The following is a 22,644-nucleotide window of genomic DNA, read 5'->3' as shown; positions in this document are numbered from 1 at the left end:
CATGATTTTCATTTAGTCTGCCAACTGTATTGATAAGGGCTCATGCACTCTGTGTATACTGCAGGTTAAAGAAGAAAATAAGAAACATCATCCCGATCTGGTTGAATTTTCCAAACTGCCAGACCAAGAGAAGAATCTGAACCTTCAGGCTGCCCAGGAGACACTCAGGTAAGGTGACCGAGTGGACAGTGGGGATACCTCCCATTTCTCATAGCATACATTCCTAGCCCAGTTGAAACCAGACCCTTCTCAGTACGTCTGGGTTTTTTCCCAGGCTAATACATTCCTGCCTCATTCATGCAAATTTGTATGTTAATGCTGTATGTCTTTAAGGACACTCTTGGCTCTCGGAGTCCATATTGGACTGTCAGATGACCGTGCTGATGAGAAGGTCAAATATGTCCGACTCTCTAACAAGTATGTCCATGAGCTGATTTTCAAAAGATATTTTATCTTTAAGGGGGCCTGGTAGATTAAAAAGGACACAGGGAAATGGGACAATCTTTTTTTCCCCAATCATACAGGTATGAGCTGTGGAATGGGTATCGACCCTCGCCTGTCGATCTGTCTCATGTCACCCTGACCGCTGCCCAGGAGGCCATAGTGGACCGTCTGGCCGAGAATGACCACAACCTGTGGGCCAAAGACAGGATCAGACAGGGATGGAGCTATGGGCCGCAGCAGGTACAGGACAGCAAGGGGGATCAAGGCAGTCAGCCGGTGAACTCCTTAAGGAACATACTGATGATAGATGTTATAGTGTCAATGTGTTTTACCAACCTTGGTAGTATAGCTGCCTCCCATACCCAAGGGTGCAGTTTGAAGTCCAGAGAGAAACTGTGCTTCACACAAGGCAGCTTATGTGTAGTAATCAAGCTGTAGGAGGAGATCTATAATGAGTGGAAAAATTCTGCGACACCAGTGATGACATTGAGTAATATGTCTAATCTCTCTAATGTTTCCCCATGGGTTGCTTCAGGATGTGAAGGGCAAGAGGAGTCCTCACTTGGTGCCCTTCTCTCTGCTGGACGAGCGGACCCAGAGGTCTGGCAGTGAGGCTGTGAGGGATGCTCTGAGCACCGTACTGGCCTATGGGTACACAGTGGAGCCCTTGGACCAGGAGCAGAGTACGCTCACTATGCTCCCCGGCTGAAGTGCCCTTGAGCAAGGCACCTAACCCCTCACTGCTCCCCGAGCGCCGCTGTTGATGCAAGCAGCTCACTGCGCCGGGATTACTGTGTGCTTCACTTCACTGTGTGTACACTGTGTGCTGAGTGTGTTTCATTAATTCACGGATTGGGATAAATGCAGAGACCAAATTTCCCTCACGGGATCAAAAGAGTATATATACTTATACTTATATACACTAACAACACTGTCCACTGAACATTTCATGCCTAGTTAGCATCTGTTTGTATTTAATCTTATACCATTACAGGTAGTCAAGTTGTTTATTGTAAAAGGTGTTGGGAGACACAAAGTGGATTATTGTGGATGACAAGTTTTTGTCATATCTATGAGCCAAACAATCCATTAGAGTTAGTAAAGTTTTTTTTTGTTTCTGTGTCCCAGTGGCACTTCCAGATGCTGGCCTTTCCCTGGCTGAGAAGTTCAGAATATTCCGAGTTGAGCGTTCCTATTCTGTGCAGAGGGGGAAGTGGTACTTTGAGTTTGAAGCAGTGACCTCCGGGGAGATGAAGGTGGGCTGGGCTCAATCCGGCTGTAAACCAGACCTGGAGCTAGGGTCAGATGACCAGGCCTTTGTTTTTGATGGCTGCAAGGTGGGTATGAGAACTGGTCAACTGGACATGGCACGGTAAAATGACTTGTACTATACGAGGATAATTGTTTGTAATCTCTCTATCTCTCGCTTTGTTAGTTTATGTTCTTTTGATATCTGTGTTGTGTATTCTCCCACTTAAACTCATACTCTCACACACAAACACACTGACTCAAACTCATACTCTCACACACACACACTCTTTCCCACTCTCTGACTTAAACACATACTCTTACAAAACTCATTCTCTCTCTCACACACACACACACACACACACACACACACACACACTCTTCCTCCCTCCTCCTTCTACAGGGGCGTCTCTGGCATCAGGGCAGTGAGCAGCTGGGTCATGCTTGGCAGATGGGCGATGTCGTGGGCTGCATGCTGGATCTTGACCAGTGCACTATGATGTTCACACTAAACGGGGAGCTTTTGCTGAACGACCATGGTTCTGAGCTCGCTGCCAAAGACTTTGCGGTCCAAGATGGTCTGTGGTGTTATTGTACTGTCTCTGACTAACTTTATTATTTCAAATTGTTGTAAATAAGCAGATGGTGTGAAGCCAGCCCTGGAATGATTCGGTTTTATTTTAATCGGTTGTTAATGTGCCACAAGCCTTGTGTCCCTTAGCAAAAAGAAGTTCATGGAAGTGAACTTAACTAATACTTGACGTATACTATAATGTACTAAAAGGTGTGCTAGAAGCATATAACTACTATCTTCACTAGTTTACTTACAGTATAGTTCTCAGTACTCAACAAACTGACAGTGGGCCAATTTAGTCCGAAGAAGTATAAACATAGTACCTGTACAAGTACATTTATACTAATAAACTTACTACCTAAAGGAAACATGGGAATTATACTTCAACTGTACTTCACATTATTTGATAAAATGAACTTTAAGTATACCTTTTTTTGGTAAGGTTTAGCTTACACGACATATCTTTGTTCCCCAGGTTTTATGCCTGTATGCAGTGTAGGGGTGAACCAGGTGGGTCGTCTACATTTTGGTCAACAGGATGACCCCCTGCGTTACTTTGGTGCGTGTGGACTCCAGGAGGGCTACCAGCCATTCGCTCACAACATGAGCCGAGACGTTCCTCTATGGATGAGCTGGAAACAGCCCCATTTCACCCCTGTTCCCCCAGACCACAGCCATATTCAGGTAGGGGAGACAGGGGAGATAGACAGATACTGATGTACTGACTTACACTTAGATATATGACACAGAGAAACGCTAAATTTAAGAGAAACAATAAATTTAATACTTAAACCATCTCAGTCAACAAAACAAATATCATGCAATCCTGTGTCTACAGGTAACTCGTCTTGATGGGACAGTAGACCGATCACCTTGTTTGAAGGTGACGCAAAAATCATCAGGATCACAGGGCACCAGTGGCACAGTCAGTTCGGACATTGGCTACTACCGCCTCAGCTTACCGATCGAGTGTGCCGAGGTTTTCTCCCCGCCACTAGAGGGCGCCGTCCCCTGCAGCAGCACTGCTTATCACCCCAAGAGAGACTCTGAGGAGGGGGAGACCGACTCCGATTTTGAGGTCCTTATGAAGTCAGCTCGCCGGCACGCTGGGTCCAGAGATGAACTCAACAACCACAAAGACCACGGCCAAGAAAAGCCCTCCAGACTGAAGCAGCGGTTAGAGAGGACAGACGTCATGTCTTTTTACTCTGCTTGTACTTGTTGTATTTCTCAACACTTAAGTTGACTCTCATTCCTCATTCGCTTTTTCTCTGTGTTTTCTCTGTTTGTCTGGCTGGCTGTCTGGTCCATGTGTTGTCAACACCTTCAGTTTTATGTTGAAGCGACCTAAACCAGAGCTGAATGCAGGCCTCTCCTCTGCCCGCCTGTTGGAAGAAGTGGTGGCCACAGAGAAGGACGAGGATAAGAGCCTCTCCCATTGCTCCACGGTAAAACTTCAGATGTGTTGCTGTCCAGACTTTAGCTGTGTTGCTGTCCCGTTGCATCAACAAAGACATGATGAAAGCGGTGTGCTCTGGCAATGAATATCAATTCCATGAGTTTCCTGTGTTGTGTCCTGTCCTGCAGTACTACTACTCTGTGAGGCTGCTACCTGGTCAGGATCCCTCCTGTGTCTGGGTCGGCTGGGTCACCTCCAGCTTCCAGCAGCAGCAGCAGCAGCAGCAGCAGGCCTTTGACCTGGACAGGGTTCGCACGGTCACTGTGACACTTGGGGATCAACAGGGCAAAGTTCAAGAAAGGTTTGTTGGCTAAAGTGGGCCTTTAACCCTAGAACTTTATTATACATGCAGACCTACATATACAGTAATAAATACATATTCTTGTACTGTAGATCTCAGCCACATGATTCTTATAGAACCCTCATGTAACCACCATATATGGGTAACAAAGCCCCATGGAAATCAGGGTCTGATTTTTTTTTTCTAAATATGAGTCTGATATGGTACCAAACGTGTACATAATGTGTGTGTGTGTGTGTGTGTGTGTGTGTGTGTGTGTGTGTGTTTACAGTGTAAAGCGCTGCAGCTGTTTCATGGTGTGTGCAGCGGAGGCAATGAACCCTACTCACGGTCGCAGCGGTGGTGGACTAGAGATTGGTTGTCTTGTAGACACAGCAACAGGACTTCTGACCTTCACTGCCAATGGAAAAGAGCTGGACACCTACCACCAGGTAGCTTCTATTGCACCCCGGTTCCCCATCCCCATAGTTTCTCAATAGGCGCTGAGAGATGCGTAACGTGTGTTGGAGATGACCTCTGCTCACTAGTTGTGCTTCTCACTAGGTGGAGCCCTGCATCAGGCTGTATCCTGCCGTGTTCGCCAAAGCCACAAGCTCCGACATGTTTCAGTTTGAGCTTGGCAGGATTAAGGTAGCACACACATCATATCAAGTTCATGCGGGTGTTTTATCTGCAGGTTCAGGCATATGTTGAGATTCTTATCCATGTATATTTTGCCTGTGTGTATTCATTTTTTGTATTTCATCTCTCGTCGATGGCCAAGATTTTTAATTAGATTCACAGTATGGAGTTTTCATGAATCTGCGTGTAATTAGAGCTCTTGATCTCACCGCTCAGTTCGTGATGCCCGTGTCTGCGGGTATGTTTCGGGGCGAGAGGAGGAACTCGGTGGCCCAGTGCCCCCCGCGGTTACACGTGCAGCGCCTGGAGCCCTACCATTGGCTGCGCGTGCCTGACCACTCCCCCAGGGTGGAGGTGACGCGCATGGACGAGAGGCACGGTTGGAGGGTGCAGTGTCACAGCCTGCTGCAGGTCATGACCCTTCACATCCCTGAGGAGAACAGGTCAGAGTTCAAAGTGTCATGCCAGTACTACCCTGGGTAATTTATGTGTGTCATCTAGAAGTACCGGTATACATCATGAAGTTATTGATTTTCAAATGATTTTCATTCATTTTGTAAATGTACTGTTTGCTTCTGTGATGTTTTGTGGCATGTGTTCAGTATATGCATGTATGTGTTTTGTGTTGACAGGTGTGTGGATATTCTCGAGTTGTCAGAGCTCGATGACCTCCTGACCTTCCACCAGCACACCCTTCACCTCTACTCTGCCCTCTGTAGCCATGCCAACACTCATGTGGCCCATGCCATCTGCAGCCACGTGGACCAGTCCCAGTTCTTTTACGCACTCCAGTGCCGCCACATGCCTGGCCCGCTACGGGACGCCTACTACGCCCTCTTCAGCGAGGTCCATCTCAATGCCCACGCCGGCGCCAGACGGGCAATGACCCACGAGTATATCGTGCCCATGACGGACGACACGAGATCTGTCACGCTCTACAACAGCCACAAGAGACGCCACTCGTTGCCCGGTAGTGTCCGCAGCGGGTCCTTGTGGCCCCGGCTGAACTTCAGCGCGCCCTGCTTCGTCCGGCTTGACCAGGCGGCTAACGGCGAGCCTCCGGACGACAGAGTAGGGGACGTCCAGCAGGACAGCCCCGCGTTCCCGCTGGAGCTGCTCAAGGCGCTGCTGGTGGAGATGCTGCAGAAGGCCGTGTGTGCGGTGGGCCAGTGCGTGCGGGATCCTGTAGGGGGCAGCGTGGAGCTGCTGCTGGTGCCCCTCCTGCGGCTGCTGCACACGCTGCTCCTCATGGGGGTGTACCGGGGCCCAGACCTGAGGGCAGCCCTGCGACTCATCTTGCCTGGCGTCTACATACAAAACTGGGCCATCACCGAGGACGAGGATGGGGACGAGTTTGAGGTGGATGCTGATGGAGAGAGAGATGAAAGTCTGGGAGGCTTCCCCAAGCAAAGTCTACTGCAGATGAAACTGCCTGAGGCTGTGAAACTGCAAGTGAGTTAGGAAATGATAGGTTCCTTTTCACAAGGTATCCTTGTATAACTTTGGCTGAAATTAAATCATGCTGTTTTCCTGTCCATTACTTTCCTCACTCCCTCCCAACATCTCTCTCGATTTTGCCCTTTCAGGTATGTCACTTGCTGGAGTACCTGTGTGACTGTCAGGTGCGTCACAGAGTGGAGGCAGTGGTGGCCTTCGCTGATGACTTTGTGGCGCGTCTCCAGGAGAACCAGCGCTTCCGCTACAATGAGGTCATGCAGGCGCTCAACATGTCCGCTGCCCTCACGGCACGCAAGACTAAAGAGTTCCGCTCGCCTCCTCAGGAGCAGGTAACAGGAATGAGGCCATGCTTATTTACTTGTCACACAGGGAACACAAGGCCTTTGCAAGTGCACAGGCACAGGTAGAGGAGTCTTAAAGGACAAGTTCGGTATTTTACACTTAAAGCCCTGTTTTCAGATAGTTTCTGATTAAATAGAACGTTTAAGATTGAAATTTGGACACATGCTGCTGTCCTGAGAATTTTCGGTTTCTGTGGTAGCGCCCCCCTTCCTCCACAACGCTGCATAGGTGCACTGGAACAATCCTTCCTAAAACACATTAAACTTTCGTTTACAAAGACGTGAAACTCACCGAGTGGTCAGGGGTTTTCACTGATATGCTCACACAAAAACCGCTGCAATTCTCAGGACAGCGGTATGTGTCCAAATTTCAATCTTAAACGTTCTATTTAATCATAAACTATCTGAAAACAGGGCTTTAAGTGTAAAATACCGAACTTGTCCTTTAAGACAGTGTTTCTCAAAGTGTGGTCCGGGGACCACTGGTGGTCCGCAAGCTGACCCAAGTGGTCCGCGAGCAGACATGGTAAAATATAATATAGATTAGTTTTTTGCAATATTGAACCAAATTGTATGTAAATCCAGACAGTTCTGCAACACTGCTTATGTAAGCTAAGCCAGTTTAAATTAATCTTCTGACACAATAAGCAAGGTGCAAATACAATAAGCAAGGTGGTTCAGTGAGTAGGTCTACTGTGTAATATACTGTTGAAGTAGGTCTACTGTTATTTTTTTTTTAGCTAGGTGGTCCGTGAGGTTTTTTTTATTGGTTAAGTGGTCCTTGGTCTGAAAAGGTTTGAGAAACACTGCTTTAAGAGACTAATGCACTATAAATATGCTTTAGTATCTTCATCCCTGATGAATGGCACTCTGGCTCTGAGATACTCCCTCTAAAGTTTAAATTTGACAGAAACTTGAAAGCCTAAATAACACTGTACACTCCCATTGCAATTAATATATTTTTGTCAGTAGAGTTCAAGACGTGTCCATACTTTCACAGCATTTTTATTTTTTTAAGTATATTTTTTGGGCTTTTTATGCCTTTAATTATATAGGATAGTGGAGATTGACAGGAAGTGAGGGGGAGAGAGAGTCGGGGTGGGATCCGGAAAGGACCGCGGGGCGGGAATCGAACCCGGGTCGCCGGCGTACGGTGCAGGTGCCCCAGCCAGTCGCGCCACTGCTGGGGCCACATAGCATTTTTCCTGTCAGACTAGAGTAGACAGTGTGCTGTTTTGCCTCAGTCCTATTTTCTGAATTGAAGTATATATGCTCAGAGAAAGTGATGGCTGAACATGTCAACTACCAAAGATTATTTTTTGCTTATTAGGCCTAAGAAAATATTGTCCAGATCTTTTTGGAACAACAGACTGAAGACAAGAATCATTAAAATGACCTTATCTTAGTGGAAAACAGTGCCTTGCAAATTACCTTTGAGTATGAGTAACTGTGTATTCCATCATTGTCTACTAGATTTATACTTTGGTAACAGTTGACATCATATTGTTCCATAATCTTTATTTATTTATTTATTTATTTATTTATTTATTAGTAATAGTATGTGGATCTGTCAGGACAATTTCTTGACATCTTTGTCTAACTGAAGTTGCTTATTGAAGCTGTCAAACTTGCAGACTTTTAGAGTCAATGCACACAGTTACTTCCCTCTAGTCTAATGCATATAAATGTAAACTAGATATACTGTGCGGTAGTACATGATATGACCACCATATGCTGTTGCCACTTGCTACGCAAAGAAAATAAAGTATGCTTCCCAAGTCCTCTCTCTCTCTCCAGACCATACTCCTGCACCTCTTTGTATTGTGTCTTACATCCTCCGCCTTGACTTCTCAATGATTGTTTAACAATGCAATGCAACAGTACACAGTCTAAACTGCCTGAAGGGCTTGTTATCTTGGGCTCAGCGATGGTTGAGTTATTCTGTGAAAACTGTAAAATGGGACATGACCCTGAAAAGCTTCCATTCTTTATCAGTCTAGTGGGGCTACAAGCATGCCAAGCTTCATGTGCTCCAGGAGTCATCAACCAAAGAATTTGACAAAACTAATATGATTTTGCCTGCAATGTGCTGCAGTGGCGGCCATAGTGAAATGATATGCAAAACTTAATATTGAATTTCTGATTACTGCCGGATTACAGTGGATTTCAGCGGTTCAGGCTTGCTGGAGATCCTCTTGGTTAAAGGAACTATTCTCTTCCCACAGATTAACCTGCTGCTTAATTTCCGTGAGGAGCAGCAAGAATGCCCGTGCCCAGCAGAGATCCAGGAACTGCTCCAGGAGTTCCACAGTGATCTCATGACTCACTGTGGTGAGTGACCCCAGCCCCCAGGCTCACTGGCAGCAAATAAAGCACCGCTGTGCAAAGATGAAACCCCACTAATGGCTTTCCCTCTAAATATAGGCATTGAGATTGACGATGACTCAGAGACGGGGGATGATGGGGATCTATCCGTCAGGGGTCGGCTCTTCGGCCTGGTGGAGAAAGTGGCCAGCCTGAAGCGACGGCTCTCCCTGTGTCCCCTGGAATCTGTCATCGCCAAGCCAGGTGGGTTGCATTTGATGGACACCTGTGATAGATAGCTGTCACAAAGAGCTACAATTAAGGTTGTAGGCTACCTCTCAGCGCTCTGAGTTCCCCCCACCTAATCTCTCTAATCCTCTTGACCTTCCATACCTGCATGCCGCCCTACCACCCCCTCCCCAGTGTCCCTGCGGCAGATGATATCGGACGCCATGCTGCGCTGGGCTCAGGAGGCGCCCATGGCGGAGCCGGCACTGGTGCGGGCCGTGTTCGGGCTGCTGCGGCGCCAGTACGAGGGCCTGAGCGCCCAGATGGCCGCGCCCCTGCACAAGGCCTACTGCATCAGCCCGGGCTCCGTGGAGGACACGCTGGCGCTACAGAGCGCCCTGGGCCGCCTCCGCTCCCTGCTCCGCATCCGCATGGGCCGCCAGGAGGAGGCGCTCATGATCCAGGGCCTCGGGTGAGACGTGGGGAGGGTTAGACCGTAGATATTAGAAAGCTAGAGAACGCATTGGGCTCCAGAATGTACGCAAATACCTCCGCCATCATGATGGGGGCAACAATCACTAGAGTCCAAGGATACAGAATAATAGTGCAACTGAGGTCCCCTTTTGAATTGTTTACTCCTCTTTAGAGACATCATGAACAATAAAGTATTTTATCAGCACCCAAACCTGATGAGAGCCCTGGGCATGCATGAGACAGTGATGGAGGTGATGGTGAACGTCTTAGGAGAGGGAGAATCAAAGGTAAGAGAGGACCCTCATTCATATATTTCAACACTTTTACATTTGAGAAACATCTATGTTTAATAAATTAACTTATATAGTAAGTAATTTATAGTATTTGTAATAAATGTTTTCATTTTTGTTCACAAGATATTTTCAGCTTTCACTCCAATTTAAATTGAATACATTTCAGAACTGTCTCCCCTTTGTCCATAGGAAATTCTGTTCCCTAAGATGGTTGCCCACTGCTGCAGATTCCTCTGTTACTTCTGTCGGATTAGCCGACACAACCAGAAGGCAATGTTTGATCATCTCAGCTATCTGTTGGACAACAGCAATGTTGGACTCGGTACAAGTGGTTTACTAATTCAGTTTTGAGGAAGTCCACCACAGACAGGCCATGCTGTAGATTAGTTCTGTGTTGCATGTGGTAAAGCTGAATGTCCATGATTTTTTCATAGTAACCCGCTGATCGCACTGCAACACTACAGTCCACTTTAAATCTCCACAGTTGCTCTATGGGGTCTTGTGAGACTTCACTCACTGTGTTCTTTTCTGTGGTGTCCCCAGCCTCCCCTTCCATGCGGGGCTCCACTCCTCTGGACGTGGCTGCTGCCTCTGTGATGGATAACAACGAGCTGGCCCTGGCCCTCACCGAGGCAGCGCTGGAGAAAGTAGGAGCACACACTCATCTCCAGGCCATGAATATGTTGATGTGAAACGTGAATTTCAAAGGCTGACTGCCCTACAGTAGTTGCTAGCAACTTAAACATTCCAGTAGACCTCAAGTAAAAACCTGGCTTGATTTATTGAGGCCTGTCCAGCGTTAGAATAGCAAAGATTAGCTCGTAAGATTGCATTTCACAGCAAATAAAAGCTTATTGGCTTTGGGTTGGCCTGCTCATTATTTGTGGGTCACTGATTTCCCATTTCTGTGTAGGTGGTTCAGTACCTGGCAGGTTGTGGCTTGCGGAGCTGTCCCCTGCTGTTGTCTAAGGGCTATCCTGATATTGGCTGGAATCCTGTGGAGGGGGAACGCTATGTGGACTTCCTCCGATTCGCTGTCTTCTGTAATGGTAACAGTAATGGCTGTAATGGCTCATTCATCACCTATCATATTGCAAAATATTTCCCCCCATTCAAGGCATCAATATTAATATATCATGTTGTCCTGATGTTTTTAATATTTTCTGATATATTATGTCATCAGACATTTCAATATGAATCAGAGAGTTGTTATTGGATCAAGTACCATTTTGACCATTTTTATTTAGTCATTTATCACAGTGCTTGGCTATGTATTAGACGTTCTCTCTCTCTCTCTCTCTCTCTCTCTCTCTCTCTCTATGTTGAAGGGGAGAGTGTTGAGGAGAATGCTTATGTAGTGCTGAGGTTACTGATCCGTCGGCCAGAGTGTTTTGGGCCCGCCCTACGAGGGGATGGAGGAGACGGTCTCCTAGCAACCATGGAGGAAGCTATCAGGATCTCTGCTGATCCAAAGAGAGATGGACGAACAGCAGCTTATGAGTCCAACAGAACTCTGTATGTCAAAAAAGGAGCTGAACTGTCTCCCCTATTTTATTATCTGTCTTGTGTCACTTATTCATGCTTTCCTTTGCCCTCTAGCCCTTTGCTAAAATACCTCTACTTCTTTAGTGACACGATCAATGATGATGATGACCTCATCCACTTGGGGCATGCAATCATGACATTCTATTCTGCTCTTATTGACCTGCTAGGCCGCTGTGCCCCTGAGATGCATGTAAGAACCTCAGACACGTCCTCCAAACAATAGCATAATTACACCAGCATATGAAGTGCCACTTCCCTCCCATCTGCTGAGATGATTAATGCACTTAGATGATCTTGAGTTCATGAGCGCTTTTCATGTGAGCTTTGATGGAGAACGCGATGGTAATGATAGTTTGTAAACTGTATGTATTTCCATGCGGGGCACTTTGATTTGTAGCTGATTGAGGCTGGGAAAGGTGAGGCTATCCGAATCCGAGCCATCCTGAGGTCACTCATCCCTCTGGAGGATCTGGTGGGGGTCATCAGCATCCCCCTGCACCTGCCCACACGGGACACAGGTAAGAGACACAGACTGGGCCGCCGTGTCACAGAATCAAAGCCGTGTTAAGAGATTTCCCCTTGGGGATCAATAAAGTATCTATCTATCTATCTATCTATCTATCTATCTATCTATCTATCTACAGTGTTTTTAACAAAACAGTTTTTAACAAATTAGCGCAGCGTGCTATGATGCTAACCAGATTTAAGCACAATTTAGTACAACCTGGAAAAATCATTGTGTGGTGGTCATTGTTGATATTGTGGTGGGCCGCCACAAATAAGTCAATGTACTGTATGGGAAACACTGATCTATCTATCTATCTATCTATCTATCTATCTATCGATCGCTGTGCTGTGTGTTTGGTCCTCCCAGATGGCACAGTGATAGAGCCAGACATGTGCACTGTGTTCTGCCCTGACCATAAGACTGCTATGGTTCTGTTTCTGGACCGGGTCTATGGGATCCCGGACCAGACCTTCCTGATGCGACTGCTGGATGTTGGCTTCCTGCCAGACCTCCAAGCGGCTCTCAGCATGGACTCAGTAAGGCCTCTCTATTATAGTGTCCCTCCAGAGTGCATGTTTTGTCAAGCGAGGAATGTTGAAATAGTTTTCGTCAGAGAGAGTTGTTCTCCAAATTGAAATTGCTTTTCTGTGTCTCCTCCTCTTGTGTCCCCCTCCGGCAGTCTGATCTGTCCAGCACCGATATGGCTCTCGCTCTCAACCGCTATCTGTGCACGGCAGTGCTGCCTCTCCTCACCAAGTGTGCGTCTCTGTTGGGCAACTCGGAGGCTCACCACCAGCTGGTGGACTCCCTGCTCCAGGCCGTCTACCGGCTCTCCAAGGGCAGCGTGCTGACCAAGGCCCAGCGAGACGCCATTGAGGACTGCCTCCTGTCTATCTGCGGGTGAGGAGAAACCATACTCTCCCTGGCTGCCGCTGTTTTATTGTGTTTGGCTGGCAGTCTTTCAGCTCAAATTTCAGTTTCAGCTCGCATAGTTTCCAAATACTGACACAGATAATGTGAGCCAGTTGTCTTTAATAAAGAGTTGTCTTTAATGTTCTCCATTCAAATCTGAATATCAAACTAGTTTCAAACTAGTTTGTTAGCATTGCTAGGTCTTATCAGTCATGTTAGTCTTTCTTTGATTCTGGAAATATATCTGATGTCACTCTACAGCAAGCTGAGGCCCTCCATGGTTCAGCCTCTGTTGCACTGTCTAGTGTTTGATGTTCCTCTTCTGACTGACTACACAAAGATGCCCCTCAAGGTCAGAGCCGCTGATGCTACATTTCCTGTGACACGGTGCCTACCAAAGTGATTTTCAGTGTAGAGGAAATTAGGTGCTTTGCCTGACCAAAAGTAGTTAGATTGATAGATGATAGATAGACCTTATTGTCATTCAAGTCATTCACAAAACAGTGCACAAGGAATGAAATTTGTTGCCTTGGCTCACTATATATTAAAACTGTAGTTAAAAAGTGCATTGCAGAAGGATAAAGTGCTTGTCATAATAAATAGATAAATATGTCCAATAAAAAAGACTAATAAATAGCTAAAAACAATGTTTGGTAGTTGGGTAGTTCTGTAGTATCACATAACAAATCATATCATATTTCTCATATCAGTGTGATATTTTCTATATGAATAAAGGTACTGTCATGGATCTCAGTAAGCGATGTTTTGTGTAACCACTTTGTATAGCTGTTGGCCAATCACTATGAGCTCAGCTGGAAGTACTACTGTTTGGCCGGAGGCTATGGAGGCGTGGGGAGTGCCACAGCGGAGGAGCTTCACCTGTCCAGGCAGCTGTTCTGGAGCACCTTCAGTGCCCTGGCCAGGAAGGTAGGCAGAGAGGAGGCCCAGCCATTAAGTCATATAAGGTTATAGACCCTTTCAACAATAAAAACAAAAACAATGCTTGAACGTTCTGTTTGGTTCCCAATCTACTTCCTCTGCATTAGATAACCTATGGAATGTTAAAACGGAAGCCTTGTGGGGCCAACTATGATGCTGATAATGGAACTCTCTTGAAAGGGTCTATTTCCTATCAAATAATACCCACAGTGGACAGTTTTTGGATTCTAAACAGCAGGCAGGCTTTTGGGCTAATAAAATGTGAACCTTCACAATATTTATGATCATATTACTTGTTTATCTTTCAGGCATGATGATGAACTTTAGGGACTTTGAGGACTAAGGCTGAGAATGGATTGACAGGCTTTTTATTTTGAATGCCAGAGAATAACACTAAACAATATGAGAGAATGACTACTCACTTTAGAATGCACGCAGAATACACATATTGTAGAAGGCATCTTGGTATTCTGTAGTCTGTGAGAGTACAGTGATTGCTCTCTTGGGTAACTGCAATGTCCTCACAAGCATACTATGGTGAATTGCTCCCTCAGATGCAACACAATGGGAAGCTCTATAGAATCTGAGTTGGGCAATGAAAAATAAAGACTTGAGTTTACAATGAACAACAAATATGTTTGTTTCATCAGCTTTTATCTGTCAGAATATTTTTTAAAATGTGGAAAAGAATGCTGATATAATTTTACAAACGCTCAATATTTCAGTATCTTTTAGTTTTTCACTCTTTAGTTCACAGCATAAATACTGAAAGCAAAAGTAAAATGAAGTTGTGATATGATCCAAGAAGAATGTTGGCTGTAATAGTGTATTGTCCTTGAGATAGTTTAAAAACAATAGATGAAGATTTCTTTCTGCATTCTGACAGTTCTTGTCAGGATGCTGTTCAACCATTCTCCCATTCCCTGTCCTAGAACAGCTAGCCGCCTGTGCTTTGTGGGATAACTGTTTTTCTCCATTTGTGTTTTCCAGTCGTATGATGCTGACCTGTTCCGGCTGTGTTTGTCCTGCCTCGGGGCAGTTGCTCGGGCGATCCCACCTGACCACCTGGACCCCAGCTGCCGGGGGGGCCTGGAGACCCACCCTTCACTGGACACAGAGGGACACTTCTGTCCGCAGCCGGTGGACACCTCAAAGTGGGCACGATACACACATTTGTTTCTACATCTCTCCTCATTTCAGTGCATTCCTCATTTACTTGTTTTCTTGGGAAATAGTTCCTCTTTGAACAATTATATAGATTTGCCATAAATTTGATAATGGAAGAGGGTTGTGATGGGGTTCTCTGATTTCATTACATAGGTATTGTAGTAAGTACAGTAAACCTTTAAATGTTGTCTGTAAAATAGCAGGGATGCAAGTGTAGGGTTCTTTTGTAGAGGTAGTAGTAGTATTAGGGTTCTTTTGAAGGGTTCTTTTGAATTGTGCATCTTTTATGTAGGCCATATCTGACTTCTGAGTTCAGATGGTGAAATGAAATCAGGATCAGGAGGACTGAGCGAGTAGATTTTCCCACACTCCTGCAGTGGAATTTGTTATTCGTTAAGTGGATACCCGTAGCAACCCATGTGGAACAGACTGCCTATTTTACATTGATACGTTCAGTTTGCAAGAGACATTTTTGGGATGGAACCAGATTATATAAATATGTTTCATTTTCCCTCCCTCACTGTCTCCAGTGTTTCCATCCCTGAGGGACTGGAGTTTGTGGTGAATAAATATGCTGAGCACACACATGAGAAATGGTCTCTTGACAAGGTGACTGTCCTATCTGAAGAACTCCTGATACAGCTGTGGCAATATGTGTAGACTTGCTATTCCATTCATCCTATATCTGATTCATTTATATGACCAGTTTAGAGTGGCATATTTTTTTGCTTGCATTGATGAGTGTTGGATGAATTTTGGAATGGTGTGGGATGAATTTTGTCTCCTGATTACAGTTTGCCAGTGGTTGGGTCCATGGAGACCAGCTTTGTGAGAGTTCCAAAGTTCATCCCCTTCTAAAGCCTTATCGAGCCCTGTCAGAGAAGGTATCATAAGCACTAGCACACTGAAATACACACACACACACACAGAGAGAAAACAACTATTTATTAATACACATATCAACATATGTACCTCAGGACAAAGAGAGCTATCGCTGGGCTATAAAAGAGAAGGTGAAAACAATGCTGGTGTTTGGTTGGACCATCGAGAGAACTAAGGATGGAGAGGCTTTGGAAGTGTATAATACAGCACAAAGAATATCACAGGCTGGACAGGTACAGCAAACAGTCGCGCGCACACTCACACACACGCATGCATGCACACACGCACGCACGCACGCAAGCACACACATACACACACACACACACACACACACAGGCATGTATGCATACCAACTCCATTCACACCATATTACCTACAGTACTTTGGATGTCTTTTGAGCAGCCTTATGCACAAGCCCATCCTTACAAATGTGTGTTTGTGTCATATGGTTTTGCAGCTCTCCTTTGAAGGCGCTTCCACTTTCAGTCCCAAACCCATTGACATGAGCAATGTGACACTATCATGGGACCAGTATGTAAGTCCTCTCCCGCCTGCTGCCTTCCTTTTATTTACATTCTGCAGTGTCTTCTTCTGGTTAGGCCTTCACAATAGCACCTGATTGAATTCCCCCCCGTCTTCATTAGTCCATGGCAGAGCAGCTGGCTGAGAGCTCCCATAACATGTGGGCCAAGAGGAAACAGCTGGAGCTGGAATCCAAAGGTAGAGAAGAGCACAGCGGAGATGCATTAGCCGGGCCACAGCCTCACACTCACACACACTCACACACACACTCACACTCACACTCAGGCCTCTAATGGTGGGTAATGAGCCTGGATGTGATAGTGGATGATGTGCTGTGCCGTGGGTAGCTGGAAATAGATTTTCTTTTGTTGGACTCATCATTAATTAATCATCTATTAAAACAACATGGCACATTCCCACAGGTGTCATTTGTTATCTTTTATTATCTCTTAGTAATAAAGATTGGGCATGCTGACAGACTGCTTTGTATGAACACTTAGTTTCACACAATAGGACATTGTGTTGTTTTTGTGCTGTTTTAGGAGGGGGGAGTCATCCCCTGCTGGTGCCGTATGATGCCTTGCCTGCTCGCGAGAAGACCAGAGTTCGAGAAAGAGCAAAGGACGTCCTCAAGTTCTTCCAAATGAACAGATACAACGTGTGGAGGTGTGTCACATCAAATGCCAAAATCTTGTATGCTCGTCCCATAGAGCGACACATAGGAATTCATGATCAGTTTTGAGTTCTTACGTTTTGCTGGTTAGAGGACTAAGGTCCTCTCAGTCCACATGAGATTGTGGAATCATGGAATCACCAGTTGTGTGGAATAATGTGTTATTCTACAGTATATTATGTGGGAGTGGGTATGTGAATGTGAGCAGCACTATAATGACAGTGCGTAATGGTTAGTGACAGGTGATGACAGTAGGCAGTGGTTAGTGTATTTAAATGTTTCGTTTCAAGTTTCATACAATTTACCATATAGCCATCCTGGAAATATGTAAAAATGTCTGTTGATTGCAACATACACCCTCATTGTTATTCACTGTGCGTTAAGACATTTGTTATAATTTTAGTCATAATTTTCCCCTCAAGGCATTTGTGTTTTTCTCATGTTTTTTCCCCTTCATCTCTATTGGTACATTTTTGCTTCCTGTGTGCAGGAATATATAGTGGAGTGGTGCTGTCCATTAGCTGAGGGGAGCGAATACATGATTAGTCACTTCAGTAGTGCCAAATGCTCTCTTATTATCAACACAGGCAAAGCTTGGCTTAAACCCAGATCAGCCACAGCTTTAACTTCAATGCTACAGTCCTCAAGCGTTTTAAATGTGTTTTGTGATCAAAACAGGCTCCCAAAATCTCCTCGGGGGTAGTCTGTTGTTCCAGCGGCGCTACTAAGTGCTTATTGACAAAGGCATGTGCGTAACCAAGATGGATTTAGCTTTGCTGTTTTGGTTCCATAGTTAATATTCTGCGGGGTGTGGAATTCCATTCCTTGTGAGACGACCCAGCTCACTCTGCTGCTCCCCCCTGCCCCTACTGTGCCTGAGAAAAGGAAGGCAGGCCGCTCATAAATCTCCTCAGCCGAGATCCAAATCACTCTCTTTTCTCCTGAATCGCAGCCATCAACAGACTTTCTTTCCAACATTTATCATGCAATAGAGGCATTTGTGAAGGAATTGTACTGGTGAGCTTACAGGTTTCAGTTGTCATGAATTTACTTTAGCATTGGTTCAGAACACAACGTGATATTCTTTGGAGGCAGCCACTAAGTCTTGTGTGAAAATCATTTTGACAAGTATGTTGCAGTGTTATATTATGTACTGGTTAGACCCAGTATCCATTTGTAGTATGTGTAACCTTAACCTATACCTTTCCTAAATGCCAATTGTTCTCATCACAAATGGAGCTGTCATTGTTCTTAATTCTCAACACAGTCTGGCTTCACCGATAAACCGATAAAGTATTAACTATGTTCAAGCTCCATTCAATGAGTTCAGTTCAATAGCTTTTACCAGCTGTCGCTTGAAAGTGAATACTGTAATCTTTCACAGTATTACTGTAGAAGTGTGCAGCCAAGATGAGATTTCACTGTGCATTACATACAGTATACACCTCTTACAGGGACAGGAAGCCTGTGGAGTGTGACTCTCCAGCCATCGCCAGTCGCTTTGCTTACGGGGTCCTTCAGCAGGCTCTGAACTACACTGACCAGGCTCAGGGGCAGCTGCTTGAGCTGGGTGAGGAAAGTTAATGGTGTCGTCCTTCATAATGCCTGTTGCTTAAATGATAAATTTGATCACCCCATGTTCTGTATTCTCTTGGCTCATCTCTCATTTAGAACTTGCAAGTGTTTTCTTTCATTGTTTCCAGAGGTTGCTCAGGCCCGAGGACAAGGATCAAAATCAGAACAGGCTCCTTATGAAAAGCAAATCAATTTCTTTGTCAAGGTTGGTCCCTTTGAATATCCATTCAACTCAGCTGATACTTAATCCATTACTTGACCCCATTAATCACGTCTTTTATTCTTGTAACCCATTGACTATTCAAAGTACTGGGGCGATACTAGAAAATGTAGTAAAAGGTATTACCATACCCATTGTGCATAAGGCTTTATAGGAGCAACAAAACCTCTTATATAGAACCACGGGTAATCAAAAACCTCATTTAGAGTTTGTGTCATTCTCATTATTGCTATGCTGATACCTCCTAATGTGGTTTACCGATCACTGCCGCTTCTATAATTAGCAACGACCCATCATCATGACGGTCTATTTAGTGCATTTGATATCAGATAGAGATACCTCTGTTTAGAGGATCTGCGGGTTAATTGTATTGCGCGGTAATTCAGTTGGGCTGATGTTGTGGTGAGTTTCCAGACGGGCTGAGGGCAGTAATGTGCGTGGGAGGCCTCGTGCTGATTGGGTTATTGATTAAGCCGCCCACGCTCCCTAACAAGGCTGACAGCAATATCCCGGCAGGGCGCCGCGCATGTCGGCTCTGAGTCACTGACCCCACTGGCTGCCGCACGGGCCTCGAGTAAGCAGCTCGTATAAATATGCCCTGTGCCTCTGGCGGGTATTTATTACAAACAGACCGGTCAATATTTATGTCCGCCGAGTCTAGCTCCGTCTGGCCAGTTTTCCAGTGAGGTGGAAGTGAGCGGGGAGGTTATCACATCCTGTCTTTTCCATTTTTGATGCATCCCCCCCCCCTTTCTCTCCTTAACTTTGCCTCAGGTTGTGATGCCCTTGGTTGATCAGTATCTGAAGTGCCATCGCTGCTACTTCCTGTCCACCTCGACGGATCTCCTTGGTAACCGAGGGCATGCGTCCAACAAGGAGAAAGAGATGGTTACCAGGTAACGGAGGGTAGTGTGACCAGTGGCTCGTGTCATCTCTGTCTTCTCCCCCTCCCCTCACCCTCCCCTCACTCTGTTTACATATTGAATTCAGTCTATTTGTGTCCTGGTCCAACTGTGTGCTCTATCGACATCTCTTTTCCTGCCATTTCAATTTCATTTTTTACTTTTTTCCATTTTCTGTCTCATGACATTTTCCTTTGCTTTATCACCTGTCATCCTCAGTCTTTTCTGCAAGCTTGGGGCTCTTGTAAGGCGTAGGATAGCTCTCCTTGGTAAGAATTCTGTGCATGAGAGGTTCAAGATTTGACTTTGTATCTTTGCCATCATCTTATTCTCTCTTGGCTTTCTCAGCTGCACATTCTTTCACCTGTCACATGTATTCATCATTATTATTTAGTACATTCCTCTGTCTGATGCTGTCCATGGGTCCGCTCCCAGAGCACCTCACTCTCCAGAACATGTCCTTCAAAGCCATAATTGACCTAATTTGGTGGAAAAATGTACTGGTTGTGGATATGGTCCTTGCAATTCAAAGAGAGATGAAGGAGGTGTTTTAGAAAGCACAACAGAAGTGTCAACCAAATGATGTTTGTATGTTAAGCATTTTAAAGAGAGCCACGGTGCTTTTGTGCTTAGTTTAGTCGTTTTTTCACGGTTGTCACTTTTATATTCAGGAAACGATTCTCCCTCTGTGACAAGCTGTCTGACCACTTTGGCTTCGTCTTTGGATGCAAGGTTGGTGGTGACAAATATGTGCGATGAAAAATAAAATGTTAAGGAATTTCATCATTGTTTTCTCACACTAACATTCTCTACCGCCTCACACACACACACACACACACACACACACACACACACACACACACACACACAGGACAGTGATGAAGAATGCTGCAGAGTCCGTGCGTCTCTCTCTCTGCTCCTTCTTTGATGAGGCCGCTGTTGACCTGGAACTCGCCGTGGAGACCCTGGCTCAGGGCTCACTCCCCCCCACCAGATCCCAGGTGAGGGGAGCGGGGGACTCCGTGGCCTACACCTCCGAGGTCCTCGTCCCCGTCCTCACCGCTCTCTTCCAGCACGCCGCCCAGTGTCAGTATGGCCAGGACCTCATAGGTGAGCTGGGAGTGTATGCTCCGACCCACTGCATTACCCCCGTCTGTGCCGCCGTCTGTCCAGACAAATTTAGAAATAATGAAACATCTTTATTAGTCAGTGGGGTACATGTCTTAAGGAAATGCACACCTTGTAAGAAGTTTTTGATGAAATCTGCTGAAACTACTTTCACGATGTCTTATTAAAAGTATCCGGCACCATCCATAAACTCAACACCCATATGAGGTTGAAGATGATCATACCCATTCATCATCTAGGCCCTCCATGCCTCCATCCTGTGTCATTCTCTTTCAATGAGAAATGACATTTCTCTCATGCATCACAGGTTAACTTGGCAGCTGCTCCTCTGTTTGGTTTAATCATTCATTGTTTTTGCCTTCTGTTCCTGTCGGCTTTGATATGGGCCTTGTTCAGTGACATGTTGTACATTAATATGCGGCTGCCGAGGGGGATTTTCAAGCTGCGGGGGACAAATGTCGCGTGGGAACTGGGGCTCATCGAAATGGCACAGGGGCTGCCACTCACTCACCGATTTCAGAGGCTTTGCATTTAATGCAGAAATCTGTCGCCCTGGGGGAAACAAAGTTTCCCTCTGGTTCTCTAGCTAAAGGGGGATATTTGTAAAAGCGTTAAAGGAACACGCCAACTTTGTGGGAAATTAGCTTATTTGCTGCCTACCCCAGAATAAGACAAGAGGATACATATCCTTCTCTTCTCTTTGCATGCAATAACCAGTCTGATACTATTAGCCTAGCTTACAGCAAATAAGCGTATTTCCTAAAGAGTTGGCAGGTTCCTTTAAGTTGGCCACTTGTTTATAATTATACTGTATTTTTTTTCAGTATTAGAGCCTCAGGTCTTATCTGATCAGGTCCTTATAGAGTAACACGTGATTATGTTTGATTATGTGTATTATTTTCTCTCTCTCTCCTGCTCTACGATGACATGCAGCCCTCGTCATGCAGCCCATGTTGTCGTGTAAATATCAGTGAATATTGCCGTGAGTCATCATTCATCAGTGCAATATGAGGTTAAGAGATGAATGTTGTCTTGTCTCTTTCAGTGGATAAAGTTCAAGTCTGCTGCTACAGAGTCCTAATCAGCCTGTATTCACTTGGCACCTCCAAAAATACCTACGCAGAGAGGTAGGCACTGCATTTGCTGATTGCAGCGAGACCCAGGAGAATGGGGAGACTATAAAATGGTGCCTGTTCCGTAATTGCATTTGGTCTGCCTTTGAGTCAGATCAAAGCCAACAAGGGGAACGCTATTGATGCAGCAAGAAAGAGTAAGAGCAATGATAGTATTAACACCAGTGTCAATCACTGGCACATCAGCAAGACCCTCTCAAGTGGTATCAGTGGGATTGCAGTAAGACCATGAGTAGCCGGTCTCAGAAAGATAGCTTATCTTAGGAGAAGGGGACCTGTGTTAGTTTTGTGTCAGTTTTGAGCTGTCATTGCTGACAGAGTTGACCTCTCTCTCTCTGTGGCTGTTAACAGGCAGAGGCCGGAGGTGGGTACGTGTCTGGCTGCCCTGACGGCTGCCTTTCCTGCTGCCTTCCTGGAGCCCTCTTTGGGTGAGCACGGCCCTTTTTTCCTTTGCAGCGATAATGCATACAACGGCACTTCATTTTTTCCCATGAATGTCCAGCTCTCGTACACCTCAACCACACTGGTCAGGTCCATCACTCTTAGCCTTCCGTCTCAACTGCCCTTCTTTCTCTCCCTCCCTCCCCATTACCTGGTCTCCCTCTCTCTTTCCCTCCCTCCCTCCCTCTCCCTCTCTCTTTCCCTCCCTCCCTCCCACTCTCTTTCTCTCTCTCCCTCCCTCCCTCTCCCTCGTTCTTTTCCCTCCCTCCCTCCCTCTCTCTTTCTCTCTCTCTCTCCCTCCCTCTCTCTTTCCCCCTCCCTCTCTCTTTCTCTTTCCTTCCCTCCCTCCCTC

At 45.7% G+C, this 22,644-nt stretch overlaps 1 protein-coding gene across 3 annotated transcripts in view; it reads left to right on the top strand.

The window, feature by feature from the left end:
* Positions 1 to 22,644, top strand: part of ryr2b (ryanodine receptor 2b (cardiac)) — a 48,495-nt gene that overhangs the window by 9,041 nt on the left and 16,810 nt on the right. For all 3 annotated transcript variants that reach the window (XM_048269106.1, XM_048269105.1, XM_048269108.1), the window contains exons 22-65: positions 65 to 168; positions 334 to 417; positions 525 to 684; positions 980 to 1,127; positions 1,573 to 1,781; positions 2,096 to 2,270; positions 2,742 to 2,950; positions 3,105 to 3,442; positions 3,597 to 3,714; positions 3,854 to 4,026; positions 4,298 to 4,457; positions 4,570 to 4,656; positions 4,864 to 5,090; positions 5,280 to 6,099; positions 6,234 to 6,434; positions 8,672 to 8,777; positions 8,871 to 9,014; positions 9,174 to 9,450; positions 9,625 to 9,739; positions 9,935 to 10,067; positions 10,289 to 10,392; positions 10,659 to 10,794; positions 11,074 to 11,260; positions 11,375 to 11,480; positions 11,688 to 11,808; positions 12,165 to 12,334; positions 12,478 to 12,698; positions 12,972 to 13,062; positions 13,497 to 13,637; positions 14,640 to 14,803; positions 15,347 to 15,425; positions 15,611 to 15,700; positions 15,794 to 15,931; positions 16,156 to 16,233; positions 16,343 to 16,418; positions 16,763 to 16,886; positions 18,348 to 18,463; positions 18,597 to 18,673; positions 19,463 to 19,584; positions 19,810 to 19,859; positions 20,262 to 20,322; positions 20,462 to 20,700; positions 21,764 to 21,845; positions 22,203 to 22,279. In XM_048269106.1, the coding sequence (XP_048125063.1) occupies positions 65 to 168; positions 334 to 417; positions 525 to 684; positions 980 to 1,127; positions 1,573 to 1,781; positions 2,096 to 2,270; positions 2,742 to 2,950; positions 3,105 to 3,442; positions 3,597 to 3,714; positions 3,854 to 4,026; positions 4,298 to 4,457; positions 4,570 to 4,656; positions 4,864 to 5,090; positions 5,280 to 6,099; positions 6,234 to 6,434; positions 8,672 to 8,777; positions 8,871 to 9,014; positions 9,174 to 9,450; positions 9,625 to 9,739; positions 9,935 to 10,067; positions 10,289 to 10,392; positions 10,659 to 10,794; positions 11,074 to 11,260; positions 11,375 to 11,480; positions 11,688 to 11,808; positions 12,165 to 12,334; positions 12,478 to 12,698; positions 12,972 to 13,062; positions 13,497 to 13,637; positions 14,640 to 14,803; positions 15,347 to 15,425; positions 15,611 to 15,700; positions 15,794 to 15,931; positions 16,156 to 16,233; positions 16,343 to 16,418; positions 16,763 to 16,886; positions 18,348 to 18,463; positions 18,597 to 18,673; positions 19,463 to 19,584; positions 19,810 to 19,859; positions 20,262 to 20,322; positions 20,462 to 20,700; positions 21,764 to 21,845; positions 22,203 to 22,279 (6,838 nt within the window). The remainder of the gene's footprint in view (positions 1 to 64; positions 169 to 333; positions 418 to 524; positions 685 to 979; positions 1,128 to 1,572; positions 1,782 to 2,095; positions 2,271 to 2,741; positions 2,951 to 3,104; positions 3,443 to 3,596; positions 3,715 to 3,853; positions 4,027 to 4,297; positions 4,458 to 4,569; positions 4,657 to 4,863; positions 5,091 to 5,279; positions 6,100 to 6,233; positions 6,435 to 8,671; positions 8,778 to 8,870; positions 9,015 to 9,173; positions 9,451 to 9,624; positions 9,740 to 9,934; positions 10,068 to 10,288; positions 10,393 to 10,658; positions 10,795 to 11,073; positions 11,261 to 11,374; positions 11,481 to 11,687; positions 11,809 to 12,164; positions 12,335 to 12,477; positions 12,699 to 12,971; positions 13,063 to 13,496; positions 13,638 to 14,639; positions 14,804 to 15,346; positions 15,426 to 15,610; positions 15,701 to 15,793; positions 15,932 to 16,155; positions 16,234 to 16,342; positions 16,419 to 16,762; positions 16,887 to 18,347; positions 18,464 to 18,596; positions 18,674 to 19,462; positions 19,585 to 19,809; positions 19,860 to 20,261; positions 20,323 to 20,461; positions 20,701 to 21,763; positions 21,846 to 22,202; positions 22,280 to 22,644) is intronic.

This window comes from Alosa alosa, chromosome 18, assembly GCF_017589495.1.
Source record: "Alosa alosa isolate M-15738 ecotype Scorff River chromosome 18, AALO_Geno_1.1, whole genome shotgun sequence".
NCBI lineage: Eukaryota > Metazoa > Chordata > Actinopteri > Clupeiformes > Clupeidae > Alosa > Alosa alosa.
This window is presented reverse-complemented; position numbering and strand designations above follow the sequence as displayed.